We start from the raw sequence: 19,910 nt of genomic DNA, 5'->3' as shown, positions 1-19,910 counted from the left end.
TTGCCATAGTCAAGAGAAAAGTTCCTTGGTGGTTTTTATTAACTTCCTAGGGCTGCCATAACAAATATCCACAACTCGGAAGCCTGCAATGGCAGACCTTTCTTGTCTCCCGGTTCTGGAAGCTGAAAGTCCTAAGCCAAGGTGTTAGCAGGAACATGCTCTCTCTGAAGGCCCTTGAGGAGGATCCTTCCTTGCCTCTTTTCAGTGTCTGGTGTTTGCCAGCAGTTCTTGGCATATGTTGACTTGTATCACTCCAGTATCTCCTGTGTCATTACATGGCATTCTCCTTTTGTGTCTAACTGTGCCCGTATTTCCCTGTTCTTGTAAGGACTCTAGTCATAGGATTAAGGCCCACCCTAATCCAGTGTGACCTCATTTAACTTCATCACAGCTGCAAACTCCTGTTTCTGAATAAGATCACATTCATAGGTACCAGGAGACAAGATTTGAACATGTGTATCTTTTTGGCTTGATTTGGACACAGTTCAACCCACCACAGTATTCTGTGTTTGAACTCACACAGGCATTTAGTGTAGCTCCCAATTCCCTTCTAGTCCTCTTCTCATTGCCCATCCTCCATGGCTTGGCTCATGGGATCCCTCTCTCTATGCAGAACCACTTCCTCATGCCATTCTTTCTTCCTCCTTTCTACCTGGACATTTTATCCATTCTTTAAAACCTTTATCAGATGCACTTCTTACATGGTTCCTTTCCTTGTGCCACCAAATCTAATGTGATTCCTTGTAATTCTGCCCTCATTTTTCCTTGTATTAATTACATGTCTATCATTGTTTTAATTCCTCCAACTAGAAAGTCGGTTGCCTGAAAGAAGAAAATAAGTATTGCTCATCTCTATCATCCCACGGTAGCTAAAACCATGCTTTGCACTTTACAGGGTCACAGAATCAGAGAAAAAAAAAAGTAGATGTTTTGAAAACAAGAGGCTTCCATATTTTGCACACTAGAATAGGTAAAGCCTTAGTTTTTGCCCCCTTCTGCTGATTTTTCTCTGCTTCAAATAGGGGTGGTGTTTGGCATGAAGGCATTGTATTGTAATACAATTGCCTGAATATACAAGGCAATTATTCTGACTTCAGGCTCCAGCTCACTTTGTGATCTTGGGAAAGCCAATTGCTATGTCACAGTTTTACCAATTAATAAAATTGGAACTCACATAAAGAAAATACAGATGAAAAGTAGTAAGGAATAATTATTATTGAATGTCATTGAAGTATGGTTTCTTGATTTTTTTTCTCCATCCTTACTTGGACCCAAACTGAAATGAACATTAAAATCCTAGTGAGAAGAAGATAAATGTGAAATGGATAATAAAGGATACCACTAAAAATAAAAAGCCCAAGTCTGTCATCTTTATTCCCTAATCTTGGATTCAAAAAATACGTGGTGTTGCTCAAAGACCCTGCTGCAGGTTATATATGTTTATGTATAAGGTTTGCACTTATGTGTCTGTCTGTATTTTATGAATATATACATACACATGTTTTTATTCCTATTGAGTGATGCATCTGTATTTAAATTACAAATGTGTCATGCTTGATAATGATATGCATGATTTTCCTTTTGTCTTCAACATATAATGAAAGAATCTCTTGGTAGTCTTTCCTGTGGGGAATGTCTTTATTGTTTCTTCAGGCTGACTATCCACCAATGCTTTGGATCCTCTCCTCACTAATCTGTATGCATGCACTATATCTACCCATGTGTTCATTGCATTGTTATAAAACTTTAATATTATGATATGTAATAAATTATCTCAGGCCTAGTTTTTCTATTTGTAATAAGGACCTAATAAGTGTTCCTTGTTGCTAAAATTCTTTTGAAACTGCATACTAACTGGGTGGGCATCATTTGTGCACCATATATAAAACAATTGCTACCATTTTGGCTCATAAAGATTGTTGTGGAATACAAGTATTTCTAAGACCCAGAGATTTCCCCCCATGGCATTTCCCCCTTTTAACATTCAATGCAGTTGCCCAAATTCAGACTCTCATTATCATTAATATTGATTGTTGGTTGGCTTTCTGGAACATGTTTGTATAGTGACATCAGCTAATTTCAAGTCCTGTTGGGAGCATCTTTGTCAATAGTAAAGTTGGCTATCGTTAAGACAGCAGTCCTTGAATATCTTCATTAGCAGTTTTTCAGTTTTTAATTAGGTTCTAAATTAGATTTCTTATTGTTACAACTCTCCACAGATGTGCCATACTTGTGCAGAAACTTACCAGGTATTTTTACCTTTGGTTTCCAAAGCACATAATAGTAAATGGTGTGATTGCTGCTTTGGATGCTGGGGTTTTTTTCTTTTTTTTTTTTTTTTAAGTCATATGAAAGGATACGTGGCATATAAAAGTGTGGAGTAGACAAATGTGGCTAAAGAGTCCATCACTAAGACAACCGAATATCTTTGGTTGGCAGTGCGTTCATTCTACAGAATATTTTAAATCAGATCACATGTATAGGGCACTAAATCCTTTAAAAACCATTGGGCATATGTTAATTGGCTTCTAAGACATTGTATTGTGCTTTCAGTAAACTGTTAATTTGGACCAGGAAAGCTCTGTATTGATATCAGTCATTTTTATGCATTTCACAATCATCAAGATATTCCTTAATTCTTTTGCATTTTGTCTATATAATAGGAATGCTATCCTTGCTTTATCATATAGGGTTCCATTCAACATTGATTGGGTACCCAATAAAAGTGGAACTCACATTAAAAAAACACAGATAAAAAGTACTAAGAAATAATTATTATTGAATGTCATCAAAGTGTAGTTTCTTGATTTTTTTTTACCTTGTCCTTACTTGGACCCAAACTGAAATGAACATTAAAATCCTAATGGTAAGAAGATAAATGTGAAATAGATAATAAAGGATGCCACTAAAAATGGTTATTTCCTTCCTCCAAATAGCTTATAATCTATCGGAATACATATGAGTACATAAATAACTATCAAACAAGAAAAAATATTAAAATATTTTCTTTCTACAAATACTGGAATTTGTACCATTGTCTGATTTCTAATCAGATTTATTTGCCCTTCTTCTTTACAGAGGATGAAACAGAGAGATAATTCATTGAGGCTTAAGAGTTGTTGTCCACTTTAAATTTATGAATATATGTTACTAACTAGCCCATTTCTTCATTGATTTCAACAAATATTTATTGAGTCTATTTTATGTATCAAGTTCTGTTTTTGGTGCCGAGAACAAAGAGATGAGTAAGACTAGGCCCTTTATTTGAGGATGTCACACACCACTGGAGAGAAATAATAGTTACTCAGATACAATATGAGAAATTTCATAATATAGATATGTGCAGGGCGCTATCAGAACACAGAACAGGGAGGAGCAAATAAGCCTCATTAGTCAAGACCCTCTATTACAAAGAATATGAAAGATTTCCAGGTAGAAAAAAACAGTGAAGTTTTCTCTGTTTTGTTTGTATTGTTCTTTTTCAATTATATATTTCAAATTTTCAAAGATATGTAAAGATGGCTTATCTAATCATGAATGAAAATATTGTTCTAATACTTTGAACATGTGAAGGGAGGCCTAGGTGGGTGTTTTTTGTTTTTTTGTTCTTTTTTTTTTTTTTTTTTTTTTTTTGAGTCCCTTTTAGAATGCCTCTTCTCTGCAATAAAACAAGACAAATGCAGAATCATGTCATTAAGTCAACAGGAGGAAGAGAGGCCCACAAATGTTTCTATTAAGCAGGATATACTAACTGAAAATGATTTGTATAGATCTGTTTACTATTACATTAAATAACATTATTGGTTTCTTAAAATAACTGCAGCAATTTTTGACCCTATGAAGTGATCATAAAGAAGTAAAAGTTTTTTAATAAATAAACTTAGGAGAAATTATTCAAATTACTGTCTCACCTTGGGAGACTATCAGTTATGTAAGATTTAAAGAGTTCCAGTATTTAAGTATCTCTTTTTTATGTGTTGTTGACCTTACCCAACAAAACTATAGATCTCATTATTTACAACTCTCTTTGTACTCCATGACTTTACCCAGGCAGCTGAATATTGCCGGAGAAAAACACACAAATATGGTTCCTGGCCTCCCTTTGACCATAACATAAGGGAGACCCTTAAGGCTTCCTGGCAGTACTACTGTATTTCCAAGTCCATGTACTTTCCCTAGCTATTTTATAGCTGCTTTTCATCAGTTATCCAACACCTCCTCTCTCGTCCTCATTATCAGCTTCCTACTGCACTGAGAAAAAAAGTAACTAGAAAAGAACTTCTCAGTGTTCCCATCATCACAACCACCCAACCTCCTGAATCTGTGCCCATATTCCCTGCTGTCTCTAAGGGTAAATTTATTCCTATCTAAGGCAAACCCCTTTACAAATGTTCTAGATCATTCCACTCTCACCTAGTCAAGATGTTGCTCTAGTGAATAGTCCCTTTCAAAACCAAACAAACACGATGTTCTATTTTCCGTATTTAAAACATCCACCTTTATCCCTGCCCTTTTATCCACCTGCCATCCTATTTCTTGGCTCTCCCTCACACCTGCAGTCCTCAAGAGTTGTTTCTACTCACTCTCCTTGTATATACCTCCTCGCCTCCCATTCTTTTTTAAACTCACTACAATTAAGTTTGGTATCCACCACTTCCTAAAACTGCTGCTGTGAAGCTTTTCAGTGATTTCTGAGTTGCTAAACCAAATGACATTTCCCTGTCCTCATTTGATTGGACTTACCTGCCGCATTTAACGCAGATAATCACTCCCTCCCTCTTGAAATTATTTCTTCCCTTGGCTGCAATACACCTGGCTGCGTGGGGTTTTGTTCCTACCTTGCTTAACCAACTTTCTTAGTCTAATTTGCTGGTGTCTTTTCTCTTACTAACCTATATTGGAGTTCCGTGGAGCTCCTTTCTCTGTCTAAGCTCACTTTTAGGTGATCTCACTAAGGCTCATGATTTTAAGTATCAGCCATATACTGACGACCTCTCCATGCACAGCTCCAGCCCTGACCTCTGCCCAGAATTCCTGACAAACAAATCCAACAGCCCACTCCTCATCTAAAGCTTCACATGTCCACAACCAAAGTCCTGATTTTATCCTGCTAAATGTACTCCTCCTACATTTTTTCTTAGTAAATGGCAAACAAATCCAATAGCCCACTCCTCGTCTAAAGCTTCACATGTCCACAAAGTCCTGATTTTATCCTGCTAAATGTACTCCTCCTACATTTTTTCTTAGTAAATGACATTTCTAAACTATTAATTGCTCAGGTCAATAACTTTGGAATCATCCTTAATTCTCTTTCTTTCATGCCCCAGATCCAATCAGTAAAGAAATCATGCCAGTTTTGTCTTCAAGAACTGGCCACTTCTTAAAACATGCTGAGGTACCTAAATGATTACAGTAATTTTATGCTTTCAAACTCATTGAGATTTTTAGAAACCCCTATAAGTCACAACAAGTTTCATGACTATGGTTTGTAATAAAAATGTGTATAATTCAAATTTAGTTCAAAAAAACATAAATAGAAAATAGGAAATGGTTTTTTTGAGTGATTGATTAATGACCCTGAAAACCAATTCTGAAATAACAATTTTCAAAATGATTTGCTCTAGAGCAACATCAGTGTAATGAATATTTAGCTTACCAAATTATCACTTATAAGGATAATGTTCATTTGGTTTTCTAGGTTCTGAATTATTATTTAAAATTCATCTCCATAATTATAATCACAGTTTGTATTAAGATCTCATGAATCACAGGAAAACTTATCGCTCTATAATGTTGATAAAATACTGGCTCTACCATTTTCTAGCTATGTTATCACAAACAAGTTCCTCACACTCTCCGTGCTTCAGTTTCCTCATCTGTCAATGGCAATAATAAAGAGTGCCTACCACTGAATTTCTTAGTAGGTTCAAGTAAGATCATGTACTTGAAGTACTTAGAATTAGTACCTGGCATGGAGTTGGAGGCAGGCACTGTGCTAGGAGTGAGAGAGTTCTGTGGTAGAGTCTTTGTTAGTAGAAGCCCTCAGGAAATTTAAGCATTAATAGGATATTTGATAAGTGAAAGACATTGCAAGATTTCAGGAATTGCTCGAGACAACCATAAAAGAGACATCTGAAGGCAACATGTATTACTAATGTACACAGTGAGAGAACTAGCCAGCAAATGCTGTAGACATTCAAATGAGAGAGAAAGATGACTTCCACCACCAGCAGTTTAAAATAATTTATGGTGAAATTTTTGCTTTTTTAAATGCCCAATTTCAATGACAATAAAATCAAGATCTATACACAGAAAGCACTAATTTTGGCTTACAAACTTGCAGAAACATAGGACTTTATACCAACTACTAATGTAGAGCTTAGATTACATGCTATAAGAGAAACTCTTCTGAAATACAGATGCCTATTTATGTGTGTGTAGGAAAAACACACATTTATATTGTTCCCACTACTCACTGATCTATTGTACTGTTGATCACATTGTTTTTATGTGTATGTAGTTTAAATTTACTATAGACAGTATCAATTATGTATCACTGGGAACATTTCTTCTTCCTGGTACAATCATATATTTACTGAAGACATAAAGTTAATCAACAAATATTAATGGCTGATCATTGTGATTTCATTATCTCTGCCTTTCAAATACAGACATGCTTTCCTGAAGTGTAACTAATTGTCCTTAACCCTAGGACTGTGAAGCTATGTGTACAAGTAGACAAAGTTATTTCAAAGTTCGACCCCAGGAAAGGGTAAAAAGGGACCTAAAACCTTTATCTTTTCCCCGCTGTAGTTGGCCCGCCACAATAAACTATTGCAGCAGATGCTCAAACCAGGATCAGATCCAGATGAAGGAGATGAAGCCTTAAAGTATTATGCCAACCACACTGCACAGATTGAGGTAAGCATCTATTATTTATTGAAAGGGACCAACTGTGAAAAGTTATGCTTACTTTCTATTTTAGACCATTTTCATATTTTTTTCTAGAGCAATGATGCAGAATTGAGTGGTTTAAACTGAAAAATGTATAGTAAAAGGATGTGTGAGCAGTGATGTATAGGAAAATGAGGTGTACATCTTTCAAAGTTGTCTTTTTACTAAGACTATATGTAAAATTTCTTTTGTAATTAGTAGATTTTTTTAACCATAGAAGCAATTAATCATTGCAGAGCAGTAGTGTTTGAGAGATGGGATTATTATAATAGAAGCCTTCATTCAGGGAAAGGTTTCTTTTTTAAAATTGTGGAAGGCTTATTAAAATAGAGATCTCCAACAATTCACAAGTGGAGTAAACATGAAAGAAACTAATACAGTTTTCATATGATACCATAGCCTTGGAAAGGTTTAACAGTTTCCATTTTCAGTATGCAGCAATTGACCTCCCCCGACCCTCATAAATGAGACATTATTTAATGGTTGGTGGCAGTTCAGGAGGTGTGGGTCAAAATGGACTTGTCATTATGTGTTCTGAGACCCATCTGGCTGACATTTACTAGCTATGGTATCATTTTGACACTGGCTGGCAGAGCTAATCAGGCAGAAGTGAGCAGAGTAGTTGACGCTTGTCACTCCTATAATTTACGTTTATACATTCATTCATTTTGGCAGATATTTTTTACTTTTCAGCAGAGTGTATAATGGGCATCACTGTGTTCACTCTCGGGATATATAACCCCTACACTGTATTGTTTACTGTTGCCAAACCTTTGTGTCACAGAAATGGATACCTTGCTCACATTTGTAAACATTAATAGTACCACAGCTTTGGTGTTGGACTTAACTTAGTGGAACCCATGAGCTGGACTAGCAGGAAAAAAATTTCTGTACAAGTAGAAATAGGTCATCAAACCATGAAGTTCTTAAAGAAGATCCCAGAAGTCAAAGTACCAAGCTAGGAGATCAGAAGAGACCAGGGAATAGGAAATAGAGTGAGCAGGCCATGGAGAGAAGTTTGGTTAATGTCTGTGAGAGATGGGAGCTGTTGTTTGATGTTGTTTTATTGATTCCAGCAGTGAGGAGAGATTTAGCTATAAATACACACATTCAGTAAATATTTACTGAGCACTTGCTCTCTACCAGTTCACACATATAGAAGATAATTCTGTGTCATAAGTATATAAACAAAGGGCCAAGGAAATGTAGAGAAAGTAATAATTAGTGGTGCCTGAGCAATTTCAGGATAGATTTCACTGAGAAGTTACCTTTAAGAATGTATTAAAGATTGAGTATGAGTTTCTCCTTCAGAAAGGGGATTTCAGAAAGAAGAAAGTAAGTGAAGGGAAGGTAAAAAACACAGGAAGGAGATGACTATTTTCAAAAGATCAATCTGGTTGCTGTTTGGAGACAAGACTGGAAAAGAGAGTGGGATCGAAAACACACATAGATCAGATAGAAAGATATTATAATGGTAAATGTGAGAGATGATATTGAAGATGGCTGGACTGGAAAATACATATATATAGATACATGCATGTACATCTCTATATAGTGATATATATATATAGAGAGAGAGAGTAAATACACACATATACATATACATATTGACAGGGCTTGAAGTTGAATTGCACATGTTAGGAGAATGGTGTGCAAAAGGATGTCCTCGGGCTACTCATTTGAATAAATGAGCAAAAGTTGGTGCCATGTATGAGAATGCTAGGAGAGAGTGAAGTTTGGTAGCTAAAAGGTAGAAGAAGATTATTTGTTCATTATTGGATAGATTGAATTCCAGGTGACTTTGAGTCATCCATGGAGTTCGATATACAAGTCCAGGTTTCAAAGGAGTGGTCCAGGCTGATGAACTCATTGATCAGTTCTCATGTTCATCCAAAGCCAGCTCACATGACCTACTCAGAGAGGCCTTCCTCCCTTCTCCAGGCATTCATTAATTTCATCTCACTGTGTATGCTTCCATAGCAGTTTGGTTATTCTGTTAGTTTAATATTTATCACATTGGAATATTACTAGCTTCATATAGGTCACTTCTCCTTTACTTGAGGCAGGGACTGGTCTTGGTCATCTTTGTATTTCCAAAACTGAACCCTGTGCCTTGAACGTAACCACAACAATTCATGTTATTGAGAATAATAGTTTGTCTGCAAGTTATAGACTTAAAGACCCTGGGAAATAGGAAGAGCCTCGTGTCTAATCACCCATCTAAGAAGATATTACCCTGTAATAATCTGCTTCTGCTTTAAATTCTTCCTGCCATAGAGTTCTCACTACATCACAAGGAAACTGATCTGATTTTGAATGACTCTAATAATTAGAAACTTTTTTTTAAATAAAGAATTAACATTAGCCCATTTTAATATTTACATTCAGAACTTTTTTCCCCCTCAACATAATAGCTTGATTCTAACATCTGAAGAGCCATCATGATTACTAAACTACAAGCTCTTACCCATTGGGGTTCGTGTTGTTTTTTCTCCAACATGCCTCACCTAAAGACTGAATAAGCATTTGTTGAATAAATGTATTGAAAAATTATCCATCTCTGGTTTTTTGCGGTTAACACACCTCCATTTCCTTCAGTAATCCCTCCAGTTTGTCCATGCTGTTTGCAAAATGTGGCAACTGTAATCAAATGTAACATTTCATAAAAGGACTGAAGAACTTGGCTTATAATACTCTAGACACGATTTCTTTGATGCACCCTGAGATTTTTAAAATAATATTTGACACTATTGGATCAAGTAAACCTTTTTTCCCCATATGGTTGCCTGTCATACCAAATGTGTCCAATTATTTTGTACAATTGATTTTAGTAACCTATATCCAGGAATTTTCATTTACCTTACTAAATTTCATGTAGTTTGCTTTATGACAGTATTCTAGTATGTAATTGAATATATCACATATCATTTAGGATACCTTCAGTTACAAGCTTAATAGAATACCACACTGACAATTGTTTAGACAGTAAAATTTTATCTGATGGGAAGTCTGGAGTACCAGCAGTTCTATAATTGATTCAGTGACTCAGTGATGTCTTAAAATATGCAAACTCTTCACATATTTGTACTAGGTTCCTTATCATGCTGACACTATCTCACCTCATGGTTGCAAAATGGCTTCTAGAGTTCCAAGCATCATGCCCTTAGACCCTTTTGTTCTAAGCAAGAAGAAAGATGGTACAGGCAAACCAAAGAAACAAAAACAAACAAACAAAAAACTTTTGTTTTTGTGTATTTGGTTTTCATTTTTGTTTTTGTTGTTGTTGTTGCTGTTGTTGTTTTGTGTGTCTCTTATGGCTCTCTGCCTTTACCAATAAGCAAAATCTCTCCTGGAAGCCCTTTCGGGAGATTTCTCTTTATGCCTCACTTTCTAGAGGTACAGCCCATGACCACCACCACACCAATCAGTAGCAAAGGGAACAGAGTTACTCTTTTGGGTTAAGCCAGTCCTTATTCATTCCTGAGAACTGGGCACTGTACGTAAATGTGAACCTTGAAATTTAGGCTATGTGAACCCTTGTTACATAGTAAAGCTGTATGAAAATAGTCAGCCTTTTCTTTTTTTTTTAGTCTAAAGTTAAACAGTCACAAATAACAAATAAGGGAGGCTCAAAATTATGAGTATTTAAATATGGGTATATGTTTACATGGATGTTGTACCTACAAAAATATGTTTTGCCATGAGTAAGAGAACATTTTAATGATATAAAGCACTTTTCTCTGTAGAGTTCAGACACATAATGTTGAATACGTCATTTGTTACCCGAAAGCCCCTTTTAGGACAAAGAGGCTAAGAACAAGATACAAATAGTATAAGTGCTATATTTAAGCCTACCCAGCCAATCACTTTCTAATTAAGACTGTCTTAGTTTTAGGATGTACTTCACAAAAATAAAAATGGGTGGCAGAAGCATAATGCTAACCCAGAAAGAATAAAAGGTTTTTAGTTTTTGTTATTTTAAACAAAGTATAGTGTTTTTGATATATTAGTCAATTAATTTCTCTTTTTTAAGAGAAAAATGCAAAGTAGTATAGTAAAAAGGGTTCTTTCAGATATTTCAAGTTGGCATATTTTTTCACAACTGAGTTCATAAAACATCATCAGTAAACTCATGTTAAAAACAAAAGCAAGTCTAAGGCTGAGGTGTCTAAAAGGCTAAAAACAATGCAAATTAATGTTTTCAGATTGTCCGGCATGATAGGACCATGGAACAAATAGTTTTTCCTGTCCCCAATATATGTGAATACCTCACTCGAGAATCCAAGTGCCGTGTGTTCAATACAACTGAAAGGGATGAACAAGGAAGTAAAGTGAATGACTTTTTCCAGCAAACAGAAGATCTCTACAATGAAATGAAGTGGCAAAAGAAAATCAGGAGTAAGTACAGTAAACTGAAATGGTCAGTTTTGTGCGTAGTGGTAGATAATTTGGTACTTTGGGACACATGATACAGCTCATTTAAATTGTTTTTTAATTTCTTGCCAGTCTGACATACTGAAATCACTTTCAGGCTTAAGGGTGTCCGCTTAGTCTACCACTGGAGCCAAGACACCTGCAGCTTAAGGAAAACAGAAAGCCCTAACTAATTACATCAACTCTTCATGATGATCCTATTTTTTTAAATAAATATTATGAAATGCAGGGTTGCAGCTATACGCTTTCAAATGTTGAACAGCTGCAGGTTTGAAGCCCGTGAGTGGGCCCTGACTGGCCTATCAGTGAATAGGACTGAGAGACATCAGCTCCTGCATACTCTTCCTCTATTGTCCTAAGATTGAGGGGTTTGTTTCATGTTTTGCTGAGAGTAATTCTTTCTTTGAACATATCTTTACCTCCTCTCACCAAAAAAGCTGTACATGTCATGACACTTGTATTTAAATAGAGCAATGTTATAATATTCCAGTTAAAAAATCAGTTTAGTACAGTTCCCATGACTTATCTCTTAGGACCCAAATCTATTAGGAAACACTGACTTTAAAATTTAAAATTTTAGAATTTTTAAATAAACTTTAGTTTATTTTCCAAGATAAGGGATCTCATGAGTTTTTCACAAAAGTCAGTGGGGGAAACTCTTGAGTAGGTCTTTTTCAGTCCCTTGGAGTTTTCTAGACAAACAGGATATGTTCTCAATACTTCTATTCAACAGTATTTCATTATGCTAGTTTTCAGGAACTTTAGTAGGTATGATTTATGAATTCGAGTGGTGCTTGAGAAATATCTTTAGGTATAGGGGTGTGGTATACATTTTCAGGCTTTTAAAACAGAATGTTTTTTAAAAAATCAAAATTATTCTCCCTTAGCAATTTACCATGTAGAGCCTTATGGAATTCAGTGAAAATTTTGGGTGTCTAAAATACATATGAAGACACGATTTCATTTAGAGCATTTAAAAAACATACATTTTCTGGCCAGGCATGGTGACTCATGCCTGTAAATCCCAACACTTTGCCAGGCCAAGGCAGGCAGATCATGAGGTCAGGAGATTGAGACCATCCTGGCTAACACAGTGAAAACCTATCTCTACTAAAAATATAAAATATTAACTGGACGTGGTGGCATGCGCCTGTAGTCCCAGCTACTTGGGAGGCTGAGGCAGAAGAATCGTTTGAAACCAGGAGGCAGAGGTTGCAGTGAGCCAAGATTGCACCACTGCACTCCAGCCTGGGCAACAGAGCGAGACTCTGTCTCAGTAAAACAAACAAACAAACAAAAAACAAAACAAAACAAAAAACACATATATTTTCTCCTTGACAATAAAGTGAATACTGAACTAGTGCTTTGGGGGGGGGGGGGGGTCTGTGCTTTTAAAAATATAAGTATTTTGTCATTTACCAAAAATTAATTCTTAAAATAATTTTCAATGTACATTCTACTTTAAAATTTGGAAACAGCTTATTATGAGGCCATAGGCAGAATCTAATTCACTTGGTGGATTCAATAGTGAGGATTTGTGATTACAAATGCATGCATCAACATCTTCTAATTTTGTCTTAATAGTCTACCTTTAAAAACGAGGACTCCTAATTGAGGAATGATGGAGATGCAGATGTTTACAGTTTATGGTACATTAGTCAATTAAATGGCATAGCTAATCATAGCATATTTCAGCATTGGAATGTTCCCTTCCAAGAGAAGGAAAACAAGATGTACTGAAGAGAAGTACAGTTTGTAAGTAGGCAATAGGCACTAGGTTGAAATTCACAGGATTTATCTACAAAGTTTATCATTACCATTTGAAAATCAATGTGCCTTTCCCCCTTGATTAACTTACACTTTTTAATCCTGGTGTTAAGTTTTTAAAAGTTAGAGAATGAACAAGACCTATAGGAGCCATGTGAGTGCCCAGGGCAGGCTAGTAAGTTTGGCTCTCATTCAAACTTACATGCATTACAAATCTGTTCAGTTATCTAACAGAGGTGGAAAGAACTGATTTTTGGTTAATGTAAACTGTATTCGATTGATGCATTTAGTAATTCATTTCTGATGACAGACACAGAGTCCTTTGTTGAATATATTCAGCAAAGCCTGTTGCACTTATTAGCAGTTTTTATTGTAGTGCTCATTTTCTTCTGCTGTTTCAAACCCAACAAGTTCTTAGGAAGATTTAAGGTTTAAAATGTAGATAATATTATAAATCACTAGTTCCCTATCAGGAGTACTGTGTCTCATGATTAGGTTTCATAGTTTCAGGTAACTGTGACTGTGTCATAGGAATTTTCATTAGAAATATATCTGTGCTATGGGTTTGGAGTTTCTTTATTTGACTTTAAGGCATGGGAGTGGGACCAATTTATCAATACTACCAAATTATACAATGAAGTATATCATTTCATTAAAAGGGACCCCAGGCAACTGCTGAACTGCTCTGTGGATAGATTACAGAGAATTATTACAGAATCACCTTTTCTGACCACCTTTAGCAACTGCAAAATTCCTCACCCTTCTACAGTAGTTTAGGCCTAAACTGGCTGAAGGATGAAAAAAGGAATCAAATTTCACTCCTTTATGGTTCTGATTGTTTTTGATAAACTTACTCAAGTCAAATATTTATTTAAATAGGTTTTTATAATAGTTTACAAAAATGATTCATTTAGTAAAATATTGTTTTGGTAAGCCTCATGTGTTGAAACCAAAATTTATTTTTCTGTTCTGTTCCTTTACGCCTCTCATTTCCTAGATAACCCTGCACTGTTCTGGTTCTCGAGGCACATCTCTCTCTGGGGGAGCATTTCCTTCAACCTGGCTGTGTTCATCAATTTAGCTGTTGCTCTCTTCTACCCATTCGGGGATGATGGAGATGAAGGCAAGTGCTCGTTTTTCCTTAAAAGATAAATATTTTAAAGTTTCCACTTAACTATTTAGAGCTTCAAAATAAGAATAGTTTCATTCCTGTTAAATGGATTTTTCTATACTTATTGGAAGTAGATTATGATAGTAAATAGAATAGGCAGAGAAGTGTGGTCAATAGAATTGTTATTTTTTAAAAAGCTCATATACACAATTGTTATTAGAGCTATATTATATCTTGGCAAATAAAGCAATGAAAAGATTTGTCATTTCTACCTAATTGTTACGACCCCAAACATTTTTATACTGTATCATCTCAATTATGCAAATGACAGCTCTGTGCCCAAATATTAATTGTTGTTACCTAAATACTGGCATTTATATTTTACTCTCGTTGTTTTCTGTCTTGTCTAAAGTTTCTATAGTGAGCGTACATGTAATCTAGAAATAATTTTTAATTCTATACTAAAGTCAGGGATTCTTAAGATAATTAAATGTGTGTCATCTGAGGTTTCAAAAGTGAACAGCATATGACAAGACAATAATAGGAAATAAAGGATACTGAATATGAAACTAATATTATTAAACTAATAATACAGAAGCAAAAATGAGAAAGTGTACCATTTTAGGTGAAATTAGAAATATAAGAGAAATACACTGAATCGTGAGACTTTGGGAAGTAAGTTTTGTGTAAGTTTGGTGGAGAGCATGGGAAGTATGTTACAGGTTTGGGCTACAGTCTGGTAAATAACTTTGGAATGGGCATGGAAAGAATGGCTTTGAAGAAAAGATAGAGAAATCAGCTAATAATAACCATGCAGTGCTTTTGTCTCTCATCATTTCATGGGATTACTGTGAGAATTTAATGAGATGCTGTAGGTAAAGCATTTAGAATAGTACCTGATAAACCTTCAGTAAAGTTCAATGGTGGTGGTTGCTGTTTAAAAGGTACATATTTGTACTACAGAAAGAAGCCTCGAGGAAAGAGAGTATGATAAGAGCAACAGGTATTTCAGCCTATTTCAGATGAACTGGGGGTGGGCAGGAAAGGAAATGGGAGTCCGAAAGTCATTTGCTCTTTTACAGATTCATTACAGGTAACATAGATATCAAAGTTCTAAACTTTAGCTGTAATCTGAGTAGTCATGAATAACCACTGTTTTTGGAAGGCATACCCAGAATAAAAGAAGAATATTAAGCAATGGAGTGGATGTGTGAGTTAAATAGCAGTGAAAATGTAACACATATTTGGCCATCCATTATAGAGCAACTGCACATTCACTAGGAAGTAAAAATGGCTTTCTCTTCACTATGTTTAGTCTCCTTTAGTGATAAACTCTAGCATAGAGGAATATAACTCTTGGGAGGAAAGAAGTCCAGCATGAAATGATAAATCAATATCATCTGCACACAGAATGCGGGCAAGATTATAGAGTCCCAGTTAGTAGAAGCATAAAGTCTTAAAAAAGGAAGCAATTCTGGAAATCATCTAATATCAAGCACTCATTTGACAGATGAACAGATGTAAGTCCAGAAAGCCTAAAAAATGGCAGATCTTAGAGTAGAAGGCTAACCCTTTTGTGTCCAATCTAGAATCTTTCTCCATGGATTAGAAGCATGTCATTAACAGGCGCCCCTTCTTCATACAGGACTTAATTTCCCTTGAGTTCCATTCCATGATCTCCCTTTCTTGACCACCAGAGCCAATGTATGTAGGCTCTGCTGCCACCTATTGTACATGAAATATAAGACTGATGGGAAATGCCACCCCTCTGGGCAGTTGCTCTTTACTCATTCAGGAAAAGCAGAACACATGGTATTTGTAACACTTGCCTGGCCAATAATAGTTATAAAAGTAATACTAATAATAATAACAGCAGCGGATGTTGTTCATCACTTAGACTGGGTCAGGGAAAATGCTAAGCACTTCGCATACATTTCACTTAATCTTCCTGACAAATCTGTATTCATATGAAGGAAGAATATCCTTATGGATGAAGAATATTTTTATGGATGAAGAAACTGAGGCTGAAGATTTGCCTTGTAATTAGAGTTCAAAAATATGTATTTTTAAATAAGCTCACCAGGTATTGCTGATGCAACTGGTCCTTGAAAAAGGACTTGAAATAACAGATTTTCAAAGACATTCTTTACCCATTAATGGTGGGACGGGAGGAGCATTTTCTCTCCTTAATACTTTGTATATGTATCCATTTTCTATAATAAACATATTATTTTAATAATACAAATGTTTTTAAATTTATCCTATATATTTTTAAATCTCAAAAAGTATGAAGTTTATCTTTTATAAAATAAAATCCGGAAAGCAAAATTGCAAACTTCAATCCAGTTCACATCATGGAGCTCTGCTATCTACCTCATGCAGACTCTATAGTTTCCTGCACAGAACATGCTGCTTCTTACTTCCCTGTTTCTCTCCATCCCTCTGCCTCCCAAGTAGCCTTATGAGATCTTTCTGTTTCCTCTACCTCAGTCCAGCTAAAGTAGATATCCACTCAGAAATCCCTGGGTGGTCTTTACTGTTGTGCCTTATTCATTTCTTGGTCCCTTAACTGGACTGTGAACTCTTTGAGGACAAGGACAAGTTTACTAATCTTTGTAATTTTTAAAATACAAAGATGGTAAAATCTTTGTATTTAACAGTGCGTGGCACATAGTGGCACTCCATCAACAGTTGTTGAAGGAATTGAAATCACCAAATTTCAATTTGAAGGAATTGAAATTGAAAATGAAGAACTCATTTTCTTTAACACAAAGCACTTGGCAGAAAGAAAGAATTACACTACAAATTTTAATATAATTTAAAAAAATCACATGCTATCTTGGTATAAGACATTCCCATGGCATCAATTTTCTCCTAGTTATGGGAGGTATAAGTTTGTTAGTCCCGGAAATAGGACTAACAAACGCAAAACTGGAAGACATGGTGCGCTATCATCAGGTGCAGGTGCAGACTTTACTTCTGGAAAAGGACTAGACAGCAGTTAACAGCAGTAACCAAGGTAGAGCCTCAGCTTAGGATATCTAAGTGGATGTGGTGCTTTGAGGGAAGGGAAGGCATGAGCTGCCATTTTGGCAATGTCAAACCCCAAGGTTATGTCTGGGCCATCTGGTTATAGTTCTGGATGAGTTATTTAATTTAATGAGCTCCATGAATAAGGTTAACGTTTTGGTCAGGATTAGCTTAGTCTTAATCTGTTGCACACTGCATAGCTATGAATTCTGAGGAAACAGAGCTAAGACTGTTACACACACTTGGCCATCAGAATTGTCTGGAGGAAGAAAGCTCTGTGCTGGTGGCGAAGGTTCTCTGATGCTGGATTTGGTCTAACAGGCTGAACAACTGTTTGCCAGGGCCACTATGAAGTGATTTAGAGATGGGTGAGATTAAAGATGGATGAAAATTCCTTCAAGAAGTGCTTAAAAATGATGGAGACATGTCAGAGAACCCAGGATCCAACTTGAAAGGTCTCCAGGTGGTCAAATATGAGAAAATTTAAAGAAAAAGATTATTGACAGTGACACATCATCTCCCATAGCATAAAATAAGAATCCAGGAGTTCCTGTTGATAGTGGAAAGAGAAAGCTCTTTTTTAATAATTGTATTCCAATTAATAAAATACAGACAGAATGATGGAAATAGAATGTCACCATTTGGCAAACATCACAGTAGTAAAAATTATCCATGGATGCTAAAATTAATGGGTGACCATATGATGAAAAGTATATAACCTGTGTATAATGTACAAGTCTCTCCCCACAATATACTTAATTATGAAAGGAAAAATAATAACTTTAAAGTGGGGGAAATCGCTTTAACTAAGTGATCAGCATTAATGGCACCAGTAATGAAACCCAGCAACATCACGTGCCTCCTGATACAATCACTGACAAGGATGTAACATCATCTTCCAAAAATGAATTAACTGAGAAAATTTCAGACAAACCCCAAATGAGGGCTATGCTATGACATAATTGGCCAGTACTCTTCAAGGTGTCAAGCTTATGAAAGACAAAGAAAGACTGAGGAACTATCCAAATTAAAAGATATTAAAGAGACATGACAACTGAATCCCATGTGTGACCCTGGTTCAGAAGGACATAAATTGGGCAAATGACCAACTTTGACTAGATAGATGATAAAAGTGGTCTATCAATGTTAATTTCCTGATACTGATCATTGTAATGTGGTTATATGAGGTGTTGACATTTGGGGAATCTAGGTAAAGGATAAAGTTAAAAAAGAAAAAATAATAATAAATGTAAGGATTCTGTCCAACCCTGAAGTTCCTTGACTCAGTGTAGAAGCTGATTATGAAATCAGCTGATAAGTCTTGGACTACAAAAAAAGAGCTCTGCTTAATATATGCCGCCCTTCTGACCCCAGATCCTAATACATGCTGGTACCAATGTGGTGGTGAGAACAGAGGGACTGACAGAAGGAGCCATGTATGCTTCCTCCAAGTATATTTTCCAGTCTGAACACCTGAACTGCTAGGAGTTTCTTGTGCCCAAATATTTGATTCACACTTGGGTTATGATATTAACTGGGAGAGTAGTTTCCCTCTTCAACCAGGTAGTGGGGTACAATAACCAAAAGGAGACATTTAAGGCAGAGATAATTCTCAGAGCACCAGCCTGTTGGACACTCTTCACCCTCTACTGCAGATAGAGAATCTCCTTTAATTGCCAGGCTTTGAAGAGTTTGGTTTCAATTTGTTCAGGAGTACAGGGCCTATTTTTTATGGCTAAAGGTTTTCGGTTGGGTTTCTTTGGCTGATTGGTTTTTGTGGCTGTTTGTTTATCATATGCTTCTCTAAAAAAGAAAAGTGCCAGTGTTGAGGAATGAGGCTACACTGGTTGTGGCTGAAGCAGCAGCTTCTGGTGCTGGGAATGTCCTGGGAGTCCACTCAGAAGCTGATGGCTGCCACGCCAGATACCCCTATCCTGGATTTCATTTGGCAAAGGCAGACTAGTTAGTGGAGAAAATTGATGCCATGGGAATTTCTTATACCAAGATAGCATGTGATTTTTTTAAATTATATTAAAATTTGTAGTGTAATTATTTTTTTCCATCAAGTGTTTTGTGTTGAAGAAAATGAGTTCTTCATGGTGATTTCAATTCCTTCAACTTAACTGTTGATGGAGTGCCACTATGTGCCAGGTACTGTTAAATACAAAGATTGTAAAATACAAAGATTAGTAAACTTGTCCTTGTCTTCAAAGAGTTCATAGTCTAGTTAAGGGACCAAGAAATGAATAAGGCACAATAGTAAAGACCACCCAGGGATTTCTGAGTGGATATCTACTTTAGCTGGACTGAGGTAGAGGAAACAGAAAGATCTCATAAGGCTACTTGGGAGGCAGAGGGATGGAGAGAAACAGGGAATTAAGAAGCAGCATTTTCTGTACAGGAAATTATAGAGTCTGCATGAGGTAGATAGCAGAGCTCCATGATGTGAACTGGATTGAAGCTTGCAATTTTGCTTTCTGGATTTTCTTTCATAAAGGATAAACTTCATACTTTCTAAGATTTATAAATGTATAGGGTAAATTATAAAACTTTTTGCATTATTAAAATAATATCATGCTTATTATAGAAAATAGATACATATATAGAGTATTAA

The 19,910-nt window shown here is 35.9% G+C and overlaps 1 protein-coding gene across 3 annotated transcripts in view; it reads left to right on the top strand.

Moving 5' to 3' along the window:
• ITPR2 (inositol 1,4,5-trisphosphate receptor type 2) overlaps nt 1-19,910 on the top strand; it is a 485,309-nt gene that overhangs the window by 371,142 nt on the left and 94,257 nt on the right. For all 3 annotated transcript variants that reach the window (XM_007967992.3, XM_073020570.1, XM_007967993.3), the window contains exons 46-48: nt 6,814-6,921; nt 11,160-11,352; nt 14,153-14,278. In XM_007967992.3, coding sequence (XP_007966183.2) covers nt 6,814-6,921; nt 11,160-11,352; nt 14,153-14,278 — 427 coding nt within the window. The remainder of the gene's footprint in view (nt 1-6,813; nt 6,922-11,159; nt 11,353-14,152; nt 14,279-19,910) is intronic.

Source organism: Chlorocebus sabaeus, chromosome 11, assembly GCF_047675955.1.
Source record: "Chlorocebus sabaeus isolate Y175 chromosome 11, mChlSab1.0.hap1, whole genome shotgun sequence".
Taxonomy (NCBI): domain Eukaryota; kingdom Metazoa; phylum Chordata; class Mammalia; order Primates; family Cercopithecidae; genus Chlorocebus; species Chlorocebus sabaeus.
Note: the sequence above shows the minus strand (reverse complement) of the source record. Positions and strands in the feature narration are given on the sequence as shown.